The following is a 26,407-nucleotide window of genomic DNA, read 5'->3' on the forward strand; positions in this document are numbered from 1 at the left end:
TGTGCAACAATAATACAGTGGACATGCATTATTTCAGCACCCAGACATGCAGATTTGGTATGCGTAGTTGGTATGCGTGGTTGCTGGTATTTTGGTGAGCATAATTTCCTTGTTTTATTTGTGGCCCCAATGTCCAGAATCCCTTATCTTTGCTTAGATTTTTCGTGTAATCACTAGAGAGACCTCAGACCTACATTTTAGGAATACCACATTTTCAGTGTTAGTGTTAGTGTGCCACCATGGGCGATCTCACTGACTTATTTACGACAGAGAGCTATATGTGGTAATTTTGTGGTAATTTCCACTACCTTATATACGGTAGGGAACTATGTTCAGAGAGTCCCTCTTCCCGTTGGCTCATGTACCTCCAACGAGCTATGCTACAAACAATCACTCTCAACTGTCCATACTGAATATGATCATGCACACATCTGTCTTAAAATGACAATTGCATTGTTTAAAAATCTCCCCTCATCATCAGCACTGTATTGGTAAATAGAAGACACACCCACCCGTCTGCTTTCAAATATTTTTCTGTATTATAAAAGTTGCATTTAAACACGATCTCACTCTTTACAGAAATAAATAAAACAGCACATTAACAGCATTGTCTGTAATACACTGAAAAAAAATGGCGGAGAACAGAACACAATTTGCAACATTAACGTGTGATTAAGGCACCGGAATCTCCTTTCCTACTCTGACTGAACATTCTCGTACACACTCAGCTCCCACACTTATGTAATTACCTTATCTGTTCAGAGTTTTCTTCAGCTGTTCTCTTTCTGAATGTGGCTCCCTTGAAGATTAACCCCAGTGAAAAGGAGCGCCTTTCCTTCTCAAACCGGGGTCATTGCCTGGAATTCTCAGCTTTTGCAGATAGGAATGCTCCAACCAGGAAAAGGTCTTTCTCCCAGCTCTGCCAAATCTTGACTCCCTTCTCTCTCTCCTCAAACTCCCCCCAGCAAAACTCTGATCACTCCCTCTAGCATGATACTTGCTATGACGCTGCTCCAATCAGATTCAATCATGCCATCTCCTCCTTCTCTACACAATGGCTCATTTTTATAGTAATACTTTGTAACCAACTGATTTCCTGTTCTTTCGAGCTCTTTTGCTTCCTGTAATTATGTGGACAGGGCAGCAGAGAAAAAAAAAAATGGATGTGCGTTCTAAAAGTTCACTTTCAGAATAGGCCTAATTCTGCAGTGGAGACACATTTTTATTAGTGGATTATGTTAACTTTAGTTTCATTAGTCAGGTTAGTTATAAGTAATGTTAGTTATTATTTTCAAATGCGTCTCTCGCACCATAGGCATTTCAGGTGAAAAATAGTGTGCATTTTTGAATGTGCACGTGTGCTTTTTAACTGTAAAAATAGATTTGCATCTTATATGTTAAAATCGTTTTTGACTAAATGGCCTGTCTTTCCTTGTTAATCTGGTAACACATATAGCAATGCACCGCACCCTTGTGGTGGTGCTGCAAAAAAATTGCTACCTGTGCAGTAGTGCTGTACTCTGTGCTGTTTGCTACCTGTGCAGTAGTGCTGTACTCTGTGCTGTAACACGCCAAATATCCTTACATGCCCTGGTAGAAGGTTTAAATACCCTTTTAGAAGTTGGGCCCTATGGAGGAGTCTGTAGCACGTAGCCAAGGGACGAACAAAAAGAGAAAAGGTAAACAAATTAATAAAAAAAAAAAATAATACATTTAAAAAAAAAAAGAATTCTAGTAACACATCTAAATCCAGGGGTATATACAAGGGAAGGTTTACCTCAATCAATAGGAAAGCGTGTTTATATCCCCATCGGCCCCGGGGCGTGACAGGTTTTATGAAAGAAATCAGCACTCAAACAGACCGTCTCAACTCAACCTGCAAGAACTCAATTGACATAGGACTTCTATCAAAGCTGATTTAAAGATTCCGTCCTAAAGTTAAAGGAGGGAATCATGGAAACTATTGAGGGGCTTCTTGCTTCCTGGTCTAGCTAAGGGGCCTCAAAACCAAAATAGAGGCACAACTGACAGAAGTCTTCGTCAAGCCAATGTAAGCCGAAGTCCCCATGGGGAGTGGAAGTAACAATGCCCCTACAGCGGGGAAAAAGATACCGGTAACTGAGAACAGAGCGGGTAACAAGTCATTTTTTCTCTAGTGCACCTTTGAATTCCATGCAAAAAGACAGCCTCTCAAATAGGAGTGACCTCAATGCTCCCAAGATTCCGGGACGGTTGGGAGCGAATACTCTGACAGGCCCCAGCCGACTCCCAACTGGTAATACTCAGATGTTTTAGAGTTCGGCGCCAGGATCTAGCACGCTGGCATTAAACTCTCTTATGGGAGAAATAAGGGGTTGCCCATTGGTGGTAATGGCTAATGTACCCCGGCTCCTGCCCAGCGCATATGATGACCAAGGTGGGGGGGCTTCGGTGCGGGTCTGGGGGGGTTTGACTTACATCCAAGTATTTTTCCAAGTCCTGGGACTTCGTTGAAGGGGTCCTAGGTCTGGATGCTCGGGCGTACCCACCCAAGAATATTAACATCGTATTGAAGTTCCCCAAGTCTTTCCTTTGGAGGATAAGGGAAGACGGGGGTGGGGAGGACTGTTTTAAAATATAGGAAATGGCGGGCAAAATAATAGTACCTGGGCATCACCCTGTAAGGGAACAGCCGAGGGCACAATGGACCTAGAGGATGTTGAATGACTGAGCCCCGTGGGACCGAAAAGCGGGAGTTGGGAGTTTGTTTTTCATCCTGGAACATAGATGGAATTGTTAGACATATGGAAGAGCCTGGGTGGGTTATATGATATGATATGATGGTTTATTTATAACGTGCTTAATACCCAGAGGTTTCTAAGCGTGGACCCTGGGATCAAACCTGTGTTGCTCCGTGTCGTCTTGCTTCCTAGGCAAGCACGTTGCCCCTGAGCTATCCTACCGAGACTCCTGAGGCTGTGTCTATTAGTGATTTTCAAGTGATAATGTTTCAGGAATCGTGGGCCCTCATAACCCCCTTTTATACAGGGCTATCAGTCGTTTGCCATAACTGCAAAAAAAAGGACCGAAACGTAGGCCGTACTTGGATCGAAAACATGATTGAGTGGGACGTGAGCGTTAAGGAAACTGGCTCCCCACACCTGCAACACCTTCTAATTTGTACAATTAAGGGTGAGAGTCTATCGCTATTTAACAATTACAATAGCCCAACTAAGATAGGCGGCATAGAAAGAGTGAGCCGCCTCAGGAATTTGGTGGTTGAACGTCGTAAGGTGAGGCAGCAAAAGGTAATTGCATTAGTCATGGGTGATATGATCCTTCAACTTGAGCCTCAGTCCCTGTTAGAAGGGATATGGGAAGAAAAATATCAGGCCTGGGATGTTCCAGACCTTAAGGCAGCCCCCACAAAAAGAAACCACAACTGTGCCCTAGAAACAGCTATGGCCCTATACAAAATAAATTTAAAGGCTTGTAGCGGTAGGGCCGCTAATGACCAACTGGCAAGGAATACTTTTCAAGACTCGAATGGTAAATCATTAATAGACTATGCACTTATATCAGTCAAAGACTGGGAAAAGGTCCAAAACTTTGTGATAAAGAGCAGCCCGGGTAGCGACCACTGCTCGTTGCAGTTGGAGATCCTTTTGCCCACTAACTCCAGAACAAAAAATCATACCGGGGCAACGAGCATTGGAAATATTTGTGACTGGGAACGCCTGCAAGGCCGTAAGATGGCCAAGGGTGCTAGAGTCAGAACAGCAAAATTATCTGTATGATGTAATCGGGGGAAATAAAGAGCTTATTTGCAATAATCATAACTTCGATTTATCTCTTTTAGCTGAATATGAAGTGCTCAAAAATAAGTTGCAATCTTTTTTCACTCGTCCACTATGCCAGCTGAAGAAAAAAGCTCAGAGTAAGAGTGGGTTGTACAAATCGGAGTGCCCCGATGCAAAAAAACAAATGAACTGTGGCAAAGGGGGGATGCCCCTGAGGGAAAACTCCCAATATTGAGGCAAGCATATGAGAACCTCCTTATCAAGAAAGAGAATTTGCAAGCAAGCAATGGTATAAATTATATGCAGAAACCAAAGAGACAGATTTTATTACATTTTGGAAAATGGTGGCAGGAACAATTAACAAATCCGATCAAACCTCTGTGTAATATCTTCAGGAGCGAATGGTGGTCCCACTTTAGCACACTTTATAGCAACCAGAGAGGTGATGTTTCTATTCAAACTGGTATTGAACCCTGCTTGATCGAGGGAGATGTAGGGATCACAATAAATTTGAAATATGAAGAGGCAATCAGCAAGCAGAAAACGGGGAATGCTGCTGGTTCTGACTTTATACCCATAGGTCTGTTTAAAGAAAGCCTGAGACATGGTCTAGGGTTCTCCTCTCAGTTTTTAACGCAATAATCGGGTTAGGAGTTATCCCTCCATCCTGGCAAAGAGCGTTTTAGGTCCCCCTTAATAAAAAAAGGTGGAAGAGATTCACCAGTGAACTATCGTCCTATTTTATTTAAGTTACAGGAATGGGCAGACAATAATCATGTAATATCTACCCTCCACGCAGGGTTTCAAGCTGAAAAGGGAACGGTGGACCATTGTTTTACCGTATTCCTGCTCATTCAGAAAGACGTCAATCTCTCAAGGGTAAATTATATGCAGTGTTCCTTGACCTTAGAACCGCCTTTGACAGTGTGTCAAGAGCAACCCTGTGGGAGATTATGCATAAGAAAAAGTTCCCAAGCAAGCTGGTTGTATTTCCTGATCAATCCTATCCTATGAACTCAGCCAAGGTAAGGTATGGCTTGGCGGGGGTGGGGGGCTTGCTCCACCAATTTCAGTGAGCAAAGGAGTACGACAGGGCTTGACACAATTATGGCAAACTGCCAGGACTGTCCCATTGGGAAATGTTAAGTATCCCACACACTTTTACACAGATGATGCTGTGTTTCTGGGAACTACTCCCCAGGGTTTAAGTAACTCTCTAAACATGTTTGTAAGTAAATGTAAGGAATTGGCTTTAACAGTCAACACTGATAAAACAAAGGCAATGGTTTTTCACCCCAAACATTCTAAAACATATCCCTTTTATTTGGCAGTGGAGTACGTCCTTGAGCAAGTCCACTATTTCGATTACTTTGGTATTTCTTTACAAGAACATGGTTTAACCTCAGCCTAAAAAGCATTGCAGAGCTGTAAAATCTGTTGCGCAAACATGGCAGTGGGGTTGTTATCCCGTCCCTGCAGATGCACAGAAGACAATCGGTCCCTGCTGCACTATATGGAGCGGAATTCTGGGGTTACGGCAATGTAAAAGCGCTGGACGTAACCAAATCCAAGTTTCTAAAAAATCTGCTGTCTTTACCCCCGAGTTCCCCCACTGCATGTGTGAGGACAGAATTGGACGTTACCTTTGTCTGTGATGCTATTTCCTTTAGACCAGTATTGGCTTAGGTTATGGCAAACCGAGGGTTTAAAAACATAGAGGGAAGGGTTGATTCATGTTATATCCCTGGAAGGTGCGAAAGGCCTCAAATGAGTGCGTCATGTCAAGGACTCGCACCTCCCTAGGAGTAAGAACATTGTGGGAACAGCCTGGAGGGATTAATAACATAGCACACACTGCAGCAAAAGATCTGTTAAAAGCTCCATCAGGAAGCCACCTAGTTGGAGAAGCGAATGTCCTCCAGCTGGGACCGGAGTACCTTGCACATAAACAGTTAGTTGGCTTTGAGATTTATCTCGACCATATCTGTATACTCAGTGAGGAGAGTTTATACCTAAGGTTTAGATTGGGAACCCTACCTCTGGCACCTGTTATGAAGAGGTGGAAACTGAGTGTAAGCAACGTCTGTCCAATGTGTGCTGACACAAAGGAAACAGTACACTTTTGTTGGCTTTGCCCGTTGATCCTCAGACTTGGGTGCACTTACTTATGTCCACTGTTCCTATCAGAGGGTCTTAGGAAAACCAGAGCGGCATTGGCGCTTTGTAAATCTTCGTCTTGCCCGCATGTGATCTATGCCACCACTCTGTATAATTACAGAGTTTGGCACATAAGGGCCAAAATTCATCTATCTACATGAAAGTCTTTAAAGGGGGGGGGGGTCAAGGGTTCAGAGTAGAGCCATTTTGTAGATTGTGGTGATTTCCAGTTTGTTTAATTGTATCAATGCCGGACGATCCCGTTTTATGTTTGAATGATGGGTCTGTATGTCAACATAACTCTGAGCAGTGGCGAATCCGGTGGGGGTATGTAACATTCTCTGATGAAATGGAGGCTAGCGAAAGAGAGGAACTAATCAAGTGGGGGCTCAGTGGTTAAATTGCACAGCGTATGCTGCTATTAACATGGAACATTTAAAAAGGTTTTTGGGAATAAGGTGCTTAACAGTTGTCATGCTATCTTATTTTAATATTGTGCAAACCTTATATACTGTGAGATGTAATAATTTTACCTGTCATTTGAATGTTTTAATGATTGTGAGAAATTTCTAATATTGTATTGTGCATGTTTTTATGGTTCTTTTTCGCCAAAATAAGACAATTGCAGCAACAACATAACCTACTCCCAAATGAGTAGGCCAAACCCACAGAAGAATACTGACGCACAGGAACCTTTTGACCTGAACCCATCAAACCGTCTGACCTGAACCCATCAAAACCACAGGTTTTGCATTAGCCTCTCCCTCTATCCCACTAACAAGTCCAACCCTCTTCTCTTACAGAGGTATGCGCTGCAAATCCAACAGAAATGGCAGAATGGTGTTGCACAAGACAACTGTACTACTATTATTATTAGCACCCTGTGGGGGTTTGGAGAAGCCAACCAATCAGGAGACTAGGTATGCAGACTGATACTACCGATCTAGCCCGCGTTCCAAGCTGCATGATGGCCGGTTAACCCGCTTGCCATATCCCCGCCCACCCTCAGTTCCCTTTTTTTCAATCCCTCTCTACCTCGTGCCCTGTTTGGCCGCCATGGAAATGGAAGAGAGGCTCCGTACAGATCCCTGCCTTCTTTTTCCATGACGGACATATTTGTATAGTATTTTCTTTCCATGAACAGGACGCTGTCAGGCGACCCGTACAGGGAAAGAAAATACTTTACATGAGCTCTATCCCAACCTATGGAATGGGTGCTAATAGCGTTAAACAACCGTTCCAAGGGCTCGAATGGGTGGTAACGCCCTGTGGCCCTTGTTAAACACCATTGCTATTCTCGGGACTTTAACTCGGGCCTGGGCCATTACCTTTTATTCTAGCCCTTGGAACGGGTGGTTAAAGCTTAATAATAATAATTTTTATTTTGTGTGTTTTCCTGTGGGAGTCTGCCGTGTCTCCCTTTTGGTGAGAATTGCTCTGTGACATTGATGGAGGATGAAAATGGCAGTCTGTCCCATGACAATTGTTGAGTTAGAGGTGGGGGAGGTATCAGGGGGGCTTCAATGTTATCTTCTATTTTGAGATGTGTTTCCATCAACCCCTTCACCATCCTTTTAAACAAAGCATAATAGTAATGTTATTTTGCGTATATATAGCACAAACTGAATTTTCTCTTGTTTAATGATTGGAGTATATAGCCCAATCAAACCAATGGTTCTCAATGCGTTTACCTTTGCAGCATTAAGGGTTGATCCTTTCTGGAATTTAGTTACACATATTAGCGCTGGCCACTTAGCTTGCTGAGCTCTTACCCGCCTTAGCGTAAGTGTGCCTTAACGAACAGGAACACGCTCCATTCCGAACACCAGGAGTATTTATCAAAAACGGTGAACAGAAAGTGGATACATTTTCCTAATCTGATCTTGGAATAGCACGTTCTGTACTGCAAAAAGGGGCACTGCTTCACTATTGATAAAAAGGATTAAAGCTTCATTTTTTAAAAAACTTTATTACAGTGTATTACACACCTTTTTAAAAACGAAACACATTGCAGCACATATCTTTCAGCCTAATCTGGAACTGAAATTTGAGGTTCATGGTGGATGAGATTCCTTTTCTTTGCCATGTGTTGCCTTTTTGCCACAAGTCACTTCTTCACAAATGCTGGGTCGGTGCCATCCATCTGTACCGAGAATGTATCCTTGTTTATCCTTACTTGGAAGACAGCCAGGGCTCTGTGGACCAGTGATGTAGTTTACTCTGCCCATGCTCAGTCTGCTATGATTAACCAGCTACATGCCTCTTTAGTGGAACCAATGGATAAAGCACATGGGTGCAGGTGCGATAAACAGATGTGCTGTAGCTGTCAGTTGATACGATTCTGTACTTTTGAGGTTGCTTTACACCATACCTTTTGATTATGTGCCCCATTGGGTAAGAACTTTAAAAATCCTATCATGAAAGAAGGCCTTCATATTTCTGCTAACCTTTTCTCAGCTGTGGATACTCCCCCATCCAGGTATTTTTTACAGGCCATTTCTGCATGTTAAGATGATCCCCACAAAGTTCTCGTGTGACAACGTTCTGAGCACCGTGCCTTTTCTGCCTCCTGTTTCTGCACTGAGAGGTAGTGACAGCTGTATTACAGTGCATGTGGGAATCCTAGCCATATTGGTTATGTTCATCACACACCTCTCCTTCACTTTAACCACATGGTCCTTACGATGATTTTCCAGGCATTTGATTTCCTTCAGGCCTGTCATGAGACCATACAGATTTGACGTGATTGATAAAACCGGGCAACCCTGCTACACTACATTCCTGTGTCCCCTCCAAAGGAGTCCGGATGCTCTTGTTTTTATGAACTAGCGTGTTCTGATGTCAAAAACGTGATTTGCTCTCTGCTTCTCTGGTGATGATTGCATAACCATGCGTTGATGTTTTTTTAACTATTTTTTTTATTTTTTTTTATTGTGTATACAGTTTAAACAAAAAACTAAACTTTTATACAATGTATAATAAATAGCACACCGCTTATTTTACATAACACAGAATACTCTTAGGAATACAAGTTCAAGAAATAAAATTAAATATAAAAAATATAGAAAATAGTCTGAAGACTAGCTTACTTCCTACATTTAAGTACTTAGAAAGGAGTACATGGTGTAACACATAGGTAGCAGGGGCATATGTATGTTGATACATTGCCTTAAAACAACAGATATCATCAAAATTACCCTGTGTACGCACTTATGACCAAAACATCTATACCAAAGGAGCCTCATACCCATTTATATCTTCAGATTTTATGGAGGTCCTCCGATAGTTTAGTATCAGCCTCAAACTTTCTCAATTTCCCATCTACATATTTCCATATCTGTGTTATGGCAATTATTTTTCCACGGCTCAGGCCTGATAGGCATCTTAACCAAAAAGATTCACCAGCTATTTCTTCAAGATCTTCCACAAGTTTAGAGTAATAGCTATTGTAAATAAGGCTCATGCCATTACATCTTGTTAATACATGCCTGGCTGATTCCACTTACTGTCTATTACAACAAATCCTACAGGTTATTTCATGTTCTGGGATTCCAGCCCAGGAACCTTTAACTTCGAGCACATCAAGCCGATTCAGCGTAATATGCATGAAAATAATTTTAGATATTCTTGACGATCCTTTAACTTGAAAGTCATCCTAGCAAATATAGACAAAGACTTCATATTTGCAACTCTCTCATGGCTCTTTACCCAGTAAAATTACTCAGCAGAGGTTTTCAAAGATTTCAACAGCACACCTTCTCCATATTCCCACCTTGGTCGATAGCATAGCCTCATAAAAAAACCTTCATTCAAGTTTTTCAATTTTTCCATTGCTACACAGGTATCGTTCACCATAGATGAGCGCAATATTGACAAAGGATCAGGAGCTGAGAACATAATCTTAAGATATAAGATATAACTTTGCTCTATTTAGCTCAATCAATGTAGCGAGAGAAATTAGTCCCATCTCAAGCCCGATGGCCTCCACCAGGGTATAATTACTTAGTCCCAGACGCCTCCAGCCCATCCAAAAAGGCTGATGCTAGTTTTTGTTTATAGACTATAACCTGCAGTTTGTTTGGAAAAGGAAAGAAACGGCCCCATGGTAGAGAGGACCATCACTCGCATATTAATCTTGAGTTTCTCATTAATCCCTTTTCTATTTGACACAACTTCATGGACCAAACACTTGTATGAGCTGACCCTTTTGATGGTATCAGTGTCACAGGGGATAGTGTTCTTATTACATCGCTTGTCAGACAGCCATTAATTGGGTCTTTTCGATAATACCTTCAAGCCGTTCTTTTCTGCATAGGCGCACACTGCCTTTGCACTATTGCATATCCCATTGTAGGTATTGTCAAAGATAACAATACAGTCTGCGTAGCAGATCCAGCCTAGCTTATTAAGACCACTCCTGAGGACGGCATTTTTTTCAATAACATTTTTGCCAAACTCTGACATAAACAATTGAAAGAAAATGGGCACCAGGGCACATCCTTATCCGACTCCCAACATAACTGATATGGAGTCAGACATTAAGCCCACGTTATTCAATCTTACCCTGGTGGTATTGTGATCATACATCAGTCTACAAATGTAGAGCAGATTGGCTGGCATGCCCTTGAGCCCAAGTTTATCCCATAGCATATTTCTGTTAACCTTGTCAAATGCTGATGAGAAATCAACATAGAGAATGTAGAGAGGCAATCCAGAGGTGATACTCGCTTGTTAAACTAAAGTGTTAACCATAAGAATATTATCTACAGTTGAATAGCCTTTTCTAAATCCAGTTTGGGCTTTATTAAGGATATTTTTGTCAGTTATCCACCTATTAATTTCTTGAAGAACCAGCGTGCAAAAGATCTTATTAGGCACGTCTGTCAGTGCTAATGGGCGATAATTCGTGGGCAGGTTCATATTTCCACTTTTGAAAACGGGTATAGTGATCGAGGTGTTCCAGGATTTAGGTATAACTCTTCTTTCTAGAATTTTACGGACAATTATGAGTAAAATATCCGTCCAGATTTCTGCATTTTGATTAATTATGATGTTGCATAGGCCGTCGGGGCCAGGGGCCCTAGAGGATTTGAGATTCTTAATAGCAATGACGTCCTCATCACAAAATCTTTTATAGGTTTTTTATGTAACTGGGTGGTTTTCCCCCTGAACCTCTCTTCCAGATATGTAACCCATGTTTTGTTATCAATATCACAGGCAACGTCCTAGTTTGCCTTACCTGAAAATGCCTTAAAGTTTGCCCATAGTTTTTTTGTTTTATCTCCCGCTAATAAGATTTTCCCCATGGATTGCTAGTTTACATTGTCATTAGAGGCTCTGTATCGAAGTATCCAGTTCCTATATCTGTTTTTTATCGTTCGCTTTTCCAGGGTATAGCTAGTGCCCGGTAAAACAGTATGTTCTATTGCTTTTACCGCTTTTCTAATTTTTTTCTTTTCCGCATGGATTATTTTATCAAAAGGTTTAACATTTTTTTTGGGCACTTGAAGCATTTTACCACCTATAGGCATCATATCATGAAGACAAATAGCAATCCAATCCACTATTTCATCTGCAGACATCTTAATCATGTTGTGGGTCTTGAGACACTTGCTCCAGATACAGGCTTTATTCAAATTCCTGTCCGACTTTCCCAGCCGGTTACCATTTCCCAATACAGTCACTTCCCCAATTTTATCAACTGTCAGCCTTTCCATTAACTTCAACTCCAGCACACATCTCAGAAGGGAATGGTCACTGAAGGAAGTGGGTTGGGTAGTAAACTGGGTCAAAAGGTCATAAAGGGATGCATTCAAAAAGATGTAATCAATGGTAGAGAAATAGCGGCTGTTTGTCCAGGTGAATTCCACACCCTTTTGCCCCTTTCCAAAGTCATTTGTCATGTGAGGGTGAACTTCTTCAAGAAAGGAACTCCACCTTTCTGATTTTACATCCGAAGTATTACTCGCACCATCTCGATTTGCAATGGAGACCTGGTTATGCACCAAAGTAGCGTTCAAGTCGCCCCCCCAATATCACATTTAGCTCGACATCCTCTGCAAATCTATAAGACAGACATTGGTATATGTTGAGTTGTATATCAAGCGTACAATCATCCCCCAGGAGGGTCGTAGATGTTTACGAATACTATATTGAGCCCACCATCTAAACAAATCTTAATAATCAATAGCTTGCAATCACGGGCCACATGCATACATTTTGACTTTATACTGTTTCTTACCAGAGTAACCAAACCTCCAAAAGGTCCACCCCTTTCACCCATCTTCGCTGACTACACTAGCTCGTAAAACCATTGTAAACAGGTGTGGTTGTAAGCCATGTCTACTGTAGAAAAACTACATCCATTTCCCCAATCAGATCGTAAGAGCCCATGGTTCCAAAGAGATGACCATGCCCCCAAATATTCCAGGAGGCTATGGCTAAATTTGCTCATCCTTGGCTACCAATGGGTGGAAGAAATTAGCAAAGCCATTCCCAGTGAGTTTAAGTAATATCTTTTACGGTTTTATTTCTAAATTTACTGCCTTTATCTAATTCCTCATTTGACAGCCCTTGAAATTTAAGCTGCTTCCTGGGGGCAAGGTCTGCATCAATTTCATACCCATATTTCATCAAATCTGGTTTAACACTTCTAATTATAGAGACCACAGCCTAGCAGTGCACTTCAGTCAAACCATTTGTAAACGGATTCACAAACTTGAAGTCACTGCTTTTTACCACTGACAGCATTATCTGAGAGTGGAGGATCTCAAGCAATAGGCTTCTATTGATTGGCTTCTTTAACCTCTTCCACCCAGCAGATATGGAGAATAGTTTTTTGGGCAATAACACATGTTTTTCTTTGCCTCTGTCGGGACATGCTTGCCCATTTATATTGTTATTATTTTGAGGTAAAACTTTTTCACCAATTTCAAGATAGATGATTCCATGAGAGATATACTGCTGTCACTTATATCCTCAGACTGTTCTGATTGCAAGTCACTTAAACTGGATTCCGCTATTACCTTAGCTGGTTTGATAGGCTTTTCTTTAGGAGCCGAAGCCCCCATCACCCAGGAGGTAAGATTTCCAGTTTTAAGTGCCTGTTTTTTTGCTTTTCTGGCTATTCTTTTTCTGGCCTTTTTAGATGGTGCTTGCTTTTGGGGGATTTCTGTGAGACAGGGGGCTTCTGTCTCAACCATTTTTCCCTTCAATTCCGAGGCCACCCTTTTTTGCCTACGCTTTTGCCTCTTAGATAGTCTGCACGACTCATTTTCATCAGTGTCGTCACCGACCAGAATCCCCACAAGTGTAGAATCTAAATTGACAGAGGCTATTCCACCCTGCGTACTAGAGGTCGGTACCAATGGGATAGGAACAGATTTTCTTGGGGCCTCCTGCCCCACCTTTGCTTTGGACATCTGTTTAAGCACAGATGTATTCTTTTCGACCGAACACAAAATGTTGAGACAATTTCAGTAGGCTTTTTAAGGCAAAACCTGTAGAAATGTTATGAGCTTCCATGTCCTTAAATCTAGTCTTACATGAACAGGTTACCAGCGAGCCCTCTGGTGACATCACTGACTGTTTTATTCGCATTGTTAGATAACCTGGACCTATCGGCTAAATCACTGAGCCGGGGTGTACAAGACAGTCTGCCAGATTTCTGCACAGGCACATTTTGAGAGGAGAGGCTCAATGCCTCACACGTGACAGGCTCCACTGGCACACAATTTGCACCCACATCAGTGGATTGTTGAATGTTTGAGCGGGTTTGCCGCTCAAGATTCGCTACCTGACCTTCCAGACTATCACAGGTTGAGTAGGGAATTATTATAAAAATCTGCTGGAATCGGTGTTACTTCAGATAGAACCCCCTCTACATTGGTAGACTCATCGTGGATCTCCACAGCCACAGGTTGTCTCTTAAAGAAGTTGGTTATCTTGTTTTCCTTGGAGGTGGCATTCTGGGTGCTAACTTCACCTGTGGTCTTCGTGCCACTACCATTTCCATTGCCATTTTTCTTGCTCATTTTAAGCTTTCTGCGTAATTTCATACTTTCACTCTTCAGGAATCAGAGGCCAAAAACTGCAATATATGCACGAAGAGCACTTTCAGGTATATGGTTCAACGGTTCCTTACTCGTATAGAAGACAATGAGCAGACTAGGGTTTACCCTCTGCGGTTCCAAGAGACAGACTCCTGCAGACACTGCACAGGCACTGATAAGGAGCGGGGTTACTTATTACAGGGAATACAAGCCTCTCCCACTACTAGAGGAACTTATGCTGCGCTCCACTCCCCCACAATTCCAAGCGTTCAATATATTTCTACGCACCGCAATAACTGTATAACTGTAACTCCGCAGTCACTGCACGGATCCAAATGGTGTCCGGGGGAGTTGTAAACGGGCGACCTCATGCGGTTCAAAGAGACAACGCTCTGCAGTCGCCGCACAGGGCCGATGTCCTGAGTTATGGTACAGTTTGCCGGTCCAATATCATAATGAGTGAGTTACTTTCAAGCAGACGTGCTGTAGATCGAGCAGAACAGAGGTTTATGGCAGTAAGTCTTACCCGAGTAGGCAAAGGATCGCGTTCAAATTCTCGTTTTCCAACTATCCAAACACCAAATAGACTGCGGCCGCACGCTGCTGCAGCACACTGCGCAGTGCTCCGTGCTTGCGCAGTATTTTTAAACAGTTTCCTTAGACTGGAGAAGTAGAAAAAGGACAATCCAATCCTTTGGGGAAAAGCACAGCATTCGCCTTCAATGCCTTCACCAAACACACTGCTGCAGCACATCGCACAGCACACTCCTGTTGCTCATGTTTAAACCCAATTGTATCCTTTGGAATATATGTGCAGTCCTTTCATCAGACAATCTGCTGGTTCTACGAGTTGGTATAGCCTGCAGACTCGTATAGCCCACAGATTTCCTGCACTCACCATTCAAAGTCTTCCGACACAATGCAGAGTACCTGCAGCCGATTCCCTGCGAGCATTGAGCGAGCGGGAGAGAGAGAACGAGAGAGAGTGTGCGCCTGTACATGCGTGTTCGGAGGGAGCTGTGGAAGTGGTCAAATAGTTGTGTATTTGGGCAAGGAATCATTATTGTATGTTGTAGAGGGAAAGCCTTTGCAGTGTGTGAGGACAACTTCACCCCCAATCTCCCCAATATTATGGGCTCCAGGACAGGGAAGGTAATGCTTGAGTAACTTCTTACTGTAAAGCTGGATGTAGTTACCAGGTCTTCATTTTTGTTAAGTTACTCATTTGATTTGTGAGGATGGGCTGGAGCAGCTATAAGGATTTCCAAAGGTCCATTCTCCCCTCACTGGATGATAGAAATGCTCAATACGAGAGATTCCATACACCAGTGTAATGTTTGCACACTTGATCCCCTTCAAGTTCAATTTTACAAGCATTACACATTCCATGCGTTTAAATGCTCAGTGCAGTGGATCTCTAGTATTGTATCTTTTATAGATTCACATACCTTTTGAATATTCCCACCAGTCAGTTTGGGAACTTCCTGGACTTCAAGTTTCCACCAAAATCATAGTAACTAACGATCACTCTTTTTCCATTTTTCAGACAGGCTATGTTTAAACAGGCTTCTGCTCCTTTAGGAGTAATTTTTCATAGGTTGTTGCCATTATTTTGTCTTAGAACATTCCACCGAACGAGGGTAGAATGTTGCGTTTAAACGAGGTAAGGCATCTTTTGAATGTTGGGACTGAATACTTATACCAGCCATTAGCACCCTGGGAGGGGGCGCTGACCAATCGGGAGGCACGGAACGCGGGCTGTACTAGTTTCCTTAGACTGTAGAAGTAGAAATAGGACAATGCAATCCTTTGGGGGAAAAGCACAGCCTCCGCCTTCAATGCCTTCACCAAACACACTGCTGCAGCACACCGCAGCACACTATTTAATAGCTTGAGGTTTCTCCTATTGCTCATGGTTAAACCTAATTGTATCCTTCGGAATATATGTGCAGTCCTTTCATCGGACAATCTGCTTGTTCTACAAGCTGGTATAGCCCGCAGATTTCCTGCACTCACCATTCTAAGTCTTCCGACACAATGCAGAGAGTACCTTTAGCCGATTCCCTGCGAGCGTACACTCCTGCAGATTCGCGTACTGTTCACAGGCCAGCACATACACACGTTTATTTTAATGCTGAGAATTAGTTATAATAGCTTTATAAACCCAGAACTCCTGCACTACTGGGTTTTATAGGCTCATGAATATTGTTAAACTATGTTGCTACGAGTGTGCTTTTAATAAGCCATTGGAAACAATGGGCTGGTAGAGGGCCTTAAGTACTGTTACAAAGCGTGAGGTTTCTCTTGCAGCATTCCACTGCAATGCTTATTGGCTCCTTTCGCCAACCAGCACCTTTTGCAATTGTTTTCTTTTTGTTCTTGTCCTCTTTTTTGCACTTTTCTTTTCATATTGCAGCATTACAGCCTTAGGGGCAAGGACTAAAATAGGTGTTTCATCCCTTAACGTCATTGTGCACACTACGCTTCTGCGTGGGGTCATAACTGGGGTGCAGGATCGATCCCCTGTTACCACCCTCTCCCCCTACGCTGTAACGCCTTACTGTTTTTCTATGGCAACTGCATATTTAATGGTTTGTGCCTTTTAAGTTGTTTGGCTGCATTTTGAGTGTGCGGTTTGCACCTCCTTGGGGCACAATGGAGAAAGGCCATGCAGGTTATGTTTAGTGTTTTTATACTGGAGCAAACCTCTTATGGCTTTTCATCTAATCTAGCCTTGCTTTATTAGATCTCATGAAGCCTAAATTGACAGTCGACCACATTTACACGTGTATTCTAAATTGAGATTATTCATCTTTTGGAAATGTATAGTTGTCTGCACGTTTGCTGAAAACTGATATAAACTTTTGTATTGTGTCCTTCTGAATATTAAAGTACCTACCAGCTAAGCCGTCCTTAAAATAAATGAGCAACGAAAATGCAGCCTTTTCAGCTAGACAAATTTGATACCCTAAAGGTGCTCTGTTTGGCACAAAATTTGGTTTTACTTCTTGTAACTTTGTTATAGTTATATTGGTGCTCTTGCACATGTTTTCATTTGTATTTTCTTTATCTTTCGTTGCAGCCAGTACAAAGTGCTGATGAGTCCATGCTTGATGATGAGTCTATTGCTAAACAACTTCAGCTTGATGAAGATGCAGAGGTAAGAATAAACATATTTTTCTTTATGTTGCAGACATGGCTGTTATTAATGCGTTTATTTTTGTGTCCTGCTGTATCCATAGAAAATGCCCTTTAACTACTTTTGGTCCGACCTTCTTAATGTCTTTAGTAACCCGGTTATTAGTAAAATTTACATATTTACATCTCATTGTTGGTGTTGTCCGTATAGTACTTAGGCCCTTGTACGATTCAATTAATGTACTACATTAGGTTTTGTATGATAGCAACTATATTATCTTTAGACTTCTGCTCAAGGTGTGCATACTTATTATCTGCCGACTCTGCACATACTAACCATCCCTTCAGATTAAGAGATGTGCTCTTTGCCATAATTGGGAATTCAATATTCTGCTCCTCAATTATGCTAGGTGAAGAAGAATTTAGTAACAAAATATAGGTTCAATAAGGCTGATGTTGTTGCAGTTGTCGGTGGCATAAAGATATGTAATTGACGATGAGTGGGGAGAGCAGTGACTTGGGTCAGGCCCCTGAATGAAAGCGATCCAAACAATGACAGACTGGGGCATGCAGCCTAATTTATAGGGAGGTGGGGAAAAGAATAGGGAGAAGAGCTGGCTGAGCATTGAGCGAGAGAGGTGTGAAGGGGCAATACAACCTGCAATCAAGTTGAGAAACCCCCACCTTGCTTTGAAGGAAATTACAGTTGGTAGCAGTTGAAGGAAGAAAAAAAAATGATCCAATGACAAAGGACTGTCATTTGTTTCCAAAGACTATAAAGACTTTTATCTCTGCAGCAAGACTTTGTAAAAATGTAGAATTTTTGCAGTGTAAAAGTGAATTTTTGGGTTTTCTTTTAAGACATGGTAGAATTCACTGACACCTTGGGGACAGAAATGGCAAAGGATGGTCGATTACAAGAAAAGCATCCATGTTGCAAATGCACATTTTTGTACATACATCCCTTATGATAATCGACACTCAGGTATAACGTTATGGAATTTCAAGTAATATAAATCCCATTGAAAAGCACGAAAAACTGGTAGAAGGGCGAAACAAGGTCTCACGGACTGGAGGATTGGACTGCAATGTGCTGCTCAAAATATGTAACATGTGTATATAATTTGCTAAGAGATTGCAATTGTATAAATGTATGTTTGTGTCAAAATCTGATTTTAGTTAAAGTAACTGTGGGAGGTTTTTGGACATGGTAAAACTCACATCATTAATCGGACATCATTTTCCTGAAATCCAGCTGAGAGCGAGGCAGGGACGATCACCCTTGAACAATCCCGTTGTTAGAGGCGTGTTTAGTTAAGTCTGCCCCAGTCATATGCTTTGATGATGTCACTAGGCATTATAAATAAGAGTCCCTGACAAGACTCTACACACACTGTTCCTGACGTTCCTGCGCTGTGTTCCTGTTCCATCCATCCAGATTCCAGATCCCAACTACAAGGCCAAAGCATTGCTGACCCTACTCCAGGGCCCACTGCAAAACCCAGGCATTGCTGATCCTGTTTCAGCAAGGCCTACATTCTGAAAACCCACTAAAATCCCCAAATAACCAAAGGGGAAAGCTGTGGTGTTTTTGGGAAGCATCCTGGTACCACTAACTGCATGCTCGCTGCAATCGTGCCATCCAGCTGCACTTTAGTATCCAGTGACCAGAATTGCCATTCCAGTCCAGTGCCATCCGGTGACCAGAACTACCCAGCTGTTTGCCAGGCACCCTGCCGTGTAGTGACCAGAACCGTTGACTGTCCAAAAATCTCAAAGTAAAAGTGGACTGTGAGTATAAATCGCCACCCCATCTAAACCCATAACCTATCTTGTCTTTGTCTTTATCCTACTCTCTAAGCCATCCTATCCTTATCCTGATAACTTGTTCAAACTGTCAGAATAATTCTTGCAACCCTGCCCTTGATTTCCAGTGCTAACGCAGCCATCTCTTTAGTAATTTTGTCTTGTGTAATCCTAAACCATTAGTCCTATTTCGAGTGATCTGACTGGTTTCCACCAGGGTTTGGCGCTCGGGTGAGAGGGTTGAACTCTAGTGTAAAGTAAAACTGTTCTTGTCACAACTGATTTCCTTTCCTATTTCGCGCCTTCATTTTACTCAAAGTGCACCTTTCTATATCTTGCATAACCCACCCAATTTACCAGCTAGAGAATTAATTGCACTTCCATATTGTACCTGTGATATATAGCTATCCCCAAACCAAAAATAAAAATGCACTGCAAATCAGTGTGTTTCATCCATTTATATAAAAAACTGTTTGGGTAATTTCAGGCGGGAATTGCGAAATTGCAAAGTTTCCAAGGTGTCATTTTGCTGCAATCTGTTTTAAACTTTTCTCTCATTTTCGAACTGTATGCTTTTGGTAATCCATTATTTGTGATTGTTAGTGTCTTTGCATTGTTGCTTTAGTGAGGAATTATATTTTCTTCAAAGCTTTTAATACACATTCATTATTTATTTGCCATTTCCGAGTGCCATTTCATAACATTGCAAGGGGTTTAAAATCTGTTTTTCTCTTATTTGGGGAGGTAAGGTCAGATTCGGATTCCTTTTCCTGTTTCTTATTCCTGATTACCTGCTGTGTTTTTCTATCCCTTCATAATTCAATTATTTGGGGGTTGAGGGAACATTGCAGGGGGGAAATTCTAACTTGGGTGCTAACTTTCCTAAATCAAAAAGTGCTCATATTCTGCTGTGCTGTATATATGTTTCACTAGCAGGTTAAACCCAGTGCATTGCTCACATTCTCATTGTAATTATCACCCCATTGGTGATTGCTGCCCCATATTAAAAAGTTAATGATTTATTTTGAATTTTAAAATAAATATTGTATTTTACCAACCAGCCTGGTCATGATCCATTGTGACCCGGGGTATTTGAAAAGGGGATGTGATATGAGTGGTGTACCATCTCAATATTGAATCAATATAAAAAGATAGGCATTTCAGTCATGAGCTGCATACTAGGCCGAGACCAGGGTGTGTCGCCTGATTGAAATCCTTGACATTCCTTTGCCAGAATCTCTTTGAGTTTCACCTCCCTTGTAGCTTTCAATCCTTATTCATTTCTACAAAATGATATCACAGCTTTTTACCACACAAACCACCGCAGAAGATAATGTGGCGTTACTGCCTAAAACGCCTAAAGTGTGCCAAACGAGCACTCCATGTCCCTTCACACTCCATGAGATGCCTCAATGTTTGTTGTGCTGGATCAATGCAAACTTTACAAAGATGTTTTGCATTATCACCCTGTTGGCGACTTACCAAAACTTCTCCACAATGGACCAGATTTAATCTGATTCTTAAGAAATGATTGCATAGAGAGCTATCTGGGAATTTCATCAGGTAATTTGAAAGGCTTCCTAACTTTTTTTCACCGAACAAAAATGGTTTACAGATGACCTCATATGCACTTATTCAATAGTTTTTACCCAGTCCATAAATTCTAGTTTTTGTTAATTTTTAATGGATTGGAGATTAGAGTATCTACATAAAGATCAACGCTGGAGAGAAGCTCCCTTCCCTTGCTCTCCAGTAACAGAAGGATTTCGGATTTGTCCTTCAACATACGGCGTCTAATGTCAGTATACAGCGTGACCTCTTTTCCAACCATAATATCCCGATATAGGGAGATTCATTTCCAACTTGCCATGCACCCCAAAGATTTTAGGCCTGGTTCGTATCTGAGGCTCCAGTTGCGTGTGCAGGCAGGGAGACCTGGGAGGGGGTGCTGACCAATAGGGAGGCTCGGAACGCGGGCTGTACTGTATGGTAAAAGCCTGCATTCTGAGCTGCCTGCCAGCGTGCCCTTCCCTTCCCTGTTCCCCCTTAACCACTTAGCACCTGTGTAGTTTCTTACATGGGTGCTAATGGTGTCTTTTTTTTCATAGAAACATACCTTAATTGTGCGTCACAGCACCGCACAGTGCTGCTGTCAGCCAAGTCTGTTTTCCATGCTGATTCGTCATGTCTCCCTGAAAGCAGCGCGTTGCCGAGCTGCACACCAAAGGCAATTTTCTTTTTTTTATTATAAAAACACCACCATTAGCACCTGTGTAGGGAACTACACAGGTGCCAATGTCGATATTAACCTCAGTGGCGTGCCGACCCTTGGTAACGGCACCTTCACCCTCGTTAACTTGGGCAGCAGGCTGTTATGGACGGGGTCGCCTGCCGCCTCTGTTAATATCGCCTCATTGTTGCCCTCTGTCACTGCGTTGTCTGCAGTGGGCCTGCCAACATTCCAATGTTATAGATTGTTTAGATTTTATTTTCTGACAGTTGCAAGAGGAACCCCTTTGGCCACTAATCTTAGATATGCAGGGAACATTTGGTTGATGCCTTGACTAGCTGTCTGTGCCAGGGGCACAGAGGGCGGCTGAGGAGACATTTCACTGCTAGCCACTGCTGTACTTTGGGGATTTTGTGTTCAGCAAAGTAGATTTGCGGTTAAAATCTGAATGCATCAAGTGTCTCAAGACAAATATGGGGCAATAGCATCCACATGAGCAGTGTTATATATTGCCTTCATCCCACTGAAGATAAAGCCTGCCTGCTGTGGCAGAGTGGTGTATACACGGGAAAGGCAGAGAAAACACAATAGTGATTCCTTGCCTGTTTGTAAATCCCATGAATGAGAAGGCTGTCCAGTGCCCCAAAAAGCTGAAGGGGAGAAAAAGGTTAATGAAGAATCATGCAGGTAGATCCAAGCCTGCAACAACTGGGCTTTGAATTTACAGCTTCAGAATCATCTGTAAATTCAAAAGTAACTGCTGTTACTGCATGATTGTCTGAAGGCTCAGTAAGAAGAAGAGGTGTCCATAGTCTAGCTGTCTCCGTTGATGGAAGGTATGACACTGATGTTGCCGATTGAGATGCTGTAGGTGCCAGTGCACCTGGCTTTGAGGACCGTTTCGGGATCTCTGAGGTAGTCTCAGTCATAGACCATGGAGCTGCTGTTGTATCTGAGATGACATCTGACGCTGTTGTAGGTGTGTTCCAATAATCTTAGTTATGCCATTCAGGGAGTCATTTAGGTAATGATCTCAGTGCCATTCCATATTTAGGTAGCTTCACAACAGGGGTCAAAAAGCGGATGTGTTGAGTAGGAGTTGAAAACAGCTCCCAGTTTGTAGAAGCTACCTTGGGAGAAACAAGGAGCTAGTACATAGCAAGTTGCAAATCTGGATTGTCTTCCTGTAAATCTACTTTATTTCCCCTCAGATATTTTTGATTCTATGCTTATTGGTCGCTCCTAAAAACAAAAAGGATATTTTTTTGCTTGCCTCTATTCCCCCCCCCCCCACCAACCTCATGGTGCCTTCTCGCCCATTAGTCCCCTTCGCCACCTTAATTCTCCATTCTTGCGTTTCCCACCTCCCAGTGCCAAGCCTGTACCCCCAACCCATTTTGTTTGTGATTTATGCCCTCCTGGCTCCTGCCTGCCTGAACATTTTTCCTGCTAGTCCCTCTTCTGGCTTGCTGGACCGTCTTGCCTCTCCTGGACTCTTTACTGTGTTGGCGGCCTTCCGTTTCTGAATATTCCCCGGCATCAGGCTGAGAATCCTCGGTTACCTTGCGTATCACTTGCTTAAAGCAAAGAAAACTTTCCATTTTGTGGGCCTTCAACTTCTTTGAGTGTTTTTGGTCCCACCAGTGGAACCTCGAGAAGACAGTACACTAGTCCTTCCTCCTCTTCCTCCCTTCAGATCCTAACTGCCTGTTGAAGCTAATGGAGTCCTTTTAATTTTTCCTCAGAAAATCTATTCTACTCTTCACTATTCATCATTTTGTTAAAAGATCTACCGGCAAAGCCCCTCTTGTCAAAGGGAGACTTCACATTTTTACTGTGGCAGCACTGCTTTTAAAGATAAGTGGCAATGGAAGGGAAAAGAAAACCCTTGTTTAAGGGCTGGGCCACCTGTGGCCTTAATGTACTCAAGGGGGACAAACCTACAGATTGTATCCACTGTCTTTATCCCACCGTACAGTACAACACTGTGAATTCTGTAAAGGGTACAGTTCTAAAACCCTTAAAGACCAGAATTGCTGTTTGGTGTGCTGGCTAAATGAAGTCAACTACCCGGCGTATTCCTCCACCACAGATTCTACTAGAAGCATGGCCATCCCCAAGGAAAAAAGACCATGCTCTAAGGAGAGCTTGGTCTGAGGAGAGGCCATCAAAGAAGCATAAACGCCACGGAACCCCGGACTACGATCCGGCAGCGTGACAAGGGGCCTCCACACCAGGGGAAAAGAGGCCTTTAAGTCCCCCAGATGGGCCCTCGTTATCAGGAAAACAAGCATCCGCCCCGTCGGCGAAAGACGAGATCAGCAAACACCATAAATCTTTGGGCAAGTCCTCGTCCTGGTTAATGACAGAACAAGGGGTCCCCACCCACTCTCAGTGGGCAAGACAGCTTTGTCGACGACAACATCGTCGGGGGCACAGAAGTCCCCTAAGACCACAGGACATGCCAAAGCACCATCCACGCCTTTGTTGATGGCAGCGTTACCAGGGACGCAGAAGTCTACTAAACCTATAGGACATGCCAAATCGCCCAGACATAAATCCTTGCCGCATATAAAACCCTTGTCGACTGTCTCCTCTTTGCATACCAATTCCTTGTTGACCGTCTAACCATAACCCTCGACAACACCCAGGCACTCGTTGACAGGGCGTACACACTCGTCAGGTAGTACACACTCTGGCTGGACAGCACCCCAAGGCTCTCACCGCATCCACGGAGAGAGCATCTCTGTCCTTGACAGATAAGAGGCCCTAGGCAAAAGTTGAGTCCTCATGGCCAATGATTAAGCACACAAAAAAGACTTAGGAAATGGGGGTTACTGTCCCACAGCCTACAGATAATGTCTCGAGGAAGGCTACACCTAGGACCCTCACTGAACAGGAGGAAACCATGCACAAAGCTACCCAATTGCTATGGGGGGGGTGCATAGGGACAAGTTGGACCTTTGCCAATTTCCCCTGTTACCTACTCGGATGTCATTCCGGAGTAGATACTGCAACATGAAATTGATACTGACTTTGAGACGCAACATGAGCAGCAGATGCAATTCTCAGAGTCTGTAATAATGCAAGAGCAGCAGGACACTAGCATCTCCTGAGACCTACCACTCCAGGAAGGCACATCCTTCCCGAGAGGCCTGTCACGCCAGGGAGTCGCCTCCATCTACGGCAGCAGGATCTGGAGTCTGTGCTCCATCCTACGCCAGGGCCAGGTCAGGCTCACACCACACAGAGATGCAAAAGGTCATTATGCAGATGGGCGCTGCTTTGACAAAACCAGTGCTTCCCGCACTGCAGCCACCAATCCCAGCACTACCGCTATGGTGCTCGCCCTCCCCATCTAGGTCTAGGTCGAGATTGCACTCTTCTCAAAGACCTCCACAGGGTTCGAGGGGCAGGAGTAAGTCACCCAGACTGCATAGTTCTCCACCACAGCAACAAAGGCTCTTGCCTCCTCTAGGATAGGCACAAGAAGAGGGCGAATTTACAGATACTGATTGGCACAGCCCCCAGGACACATCGTCAACCTCCACGCATACGCCTCAAAGGGACGACTGGGATACTGATTCCCCTCTGGAGAACCCTCCAGAGGAGGAGGCTCCAAAGCCCTCCCGCTCCGGATGACATTTTGGCATTCTACACCATGGTCACAAGAGCCTGCCAGGAATTTGGCTTCATTGTCTCAGAGGACAAAAAAAGAGTGCTTCCTATTCGGTCATTTGGGGAAAAGAAGCAAGGCAGGGGCCTCAGACCAATCCTCAACCATGTATGGCAAGATCATGAAACATAGTTTACAGAACTGGCAGTGAAGGAAAGGTTAGATAAAAAGTATAACCCTCCAGACTCCACGTTGAAATGTCTTACCTCACAACCATCTCCAGAATCTGTGGTGTCTGCGGCAGCAGACCGAATGGCCAGATCAGACAAGCAAAAATGTGCGGTGCCCCCTGATAACGAGGGCCTCAAGCTGGACGCTTTTGGCAGAAAAGTTCTAGCAATAGGGGGCGACCACCATAAAATCGGCCAATTCCCTAGCTATTATCGCCTGGTACGATAGGGAGATGTGGCATAAGCTAGCGCCCATACTCAAGCCTCTCCTTGAGGACAAGAGGAAGGAAGCCAGAGCAATCCTCAAAGAGGGCGAAGAAGCGCCCAACCACAGAATAAACATCGCAGTGGAGCTGGCTGAAATAGGGTTCAAGCAGGTTGGCAATGGAGTGGTTTTAAGACGCCAAGCTTGGCTCAGACAGATTTTCACCCTGCCGTCCAGCACAAAGTAGTAGACATGGCACTAGAGGGTGACCACCTCTTCCGCCCCAAAATAGATGAGGCCTTCAAGGCCATAAAGACACTCTTGACACAGTATGCTCCCTCACATGTCTATAGAACCGCCTGTCCTTTGACCCTTCAGTGGAGCCTCAGGAAGAGCGGGATCATCCACCTCCACCAAAGGAGGCAGGCAGTACACAAGGGGTTTGTCGTACTACTCACAGGGGTATAAGAGGTCATACCAGAGGTATCCAAGCTCAAAAGACTTTAAGCAGACACACCGGCACAAACAACCTTCTGGCTCCCAAAGGGAGCGGCAAGGAAAGCAACAGCGGCTATTGCCCAAACCATACTCAGGTGGGGGGAAAGGTCTTGCAATATGCCCACAATTGGAGATACATAACCTCGGACAAATGGGTTCTAGAAGCGATAACACATGGCCACTTTCTGGAGTTCACACTGCCCCCCCCCCCCCCTCCCTCAAATTCCCCCAAGTCACCAAGCCCCGGCACCGAAAAAAGTGCTGATGAAAGAGGTACAGCACATGCTACAAAAAAGGGCCATTGAAAAAGTTCCAAAAAGTTTCTTGAGAAGGGAGTTTACTCTCGATACTTTGAAGTTCGAAACCACAACATTAAGTGGTGCCCATTCTGGATCTGCGCAAATAGAACAAATTCATAAAAAGGCAAACATTTGCCATGGTAACCCTACAAGTCATAAAAGTGGTGCAGCAACATGACTATCTGGCTTCTTTAGATCTCTAGGACACTTACTTCCACATCCTTATCCACCCTCGATGCAGTACTTATGCTTTGTGGTAAATGACATCCACTACAGTTTCAGGTGCTACTGTTCAGCCCAAGATCAGCACCCTGTACATTCACCAAGTGTCTCGCACCAATAGCAGCTAAGCATCCGCTGGGAGGGCCACCACGTCTCCCCCTATCTGAATGATTGTC

At 43.4% G+C, this 26,407-nt stretch overlaps 1 protein-coding gene across 1 annotated transcript in view; it reads left to right on the top strand.

Moving 5' to 3' along the window:
* RFC1 (replication factor C subunit 1) overlaps window positions 1-26,407 on the top strand; it is a 1,503,724-nt gene that overhangs the window by 455,141 nt on the left and 1,022,176 nt on the right. Inside the window, exon 6 of the mRNA XM_069631787.1 lies at window positions 17,070-17,147. Coding sequence (XP_069487888.1) covers window positions 17,070-17,147 — 78 coding nt within the window. The remainder of the gene's footprint in view (window positions 1-17,069; window positions 17,148-26,407) is intronic.

The sequence above is a fragment of the Ambystoma mexicanum genome, chromosome 6q (genome assembly GCF_040938575.1).
Source record: "Ambystoma mexicanum isolate Mex_15411 chromosome 6q, UKY_AmexF1_1, whole genome shotgun sequence".
In the NCBI taxonomy this organism is placed as follows: Eukaryota; Metazoa; Chordata; class Amphibia; order Caudata; family Ambystomatidae; genus Ambystoma; species Ambystoma mexicanum.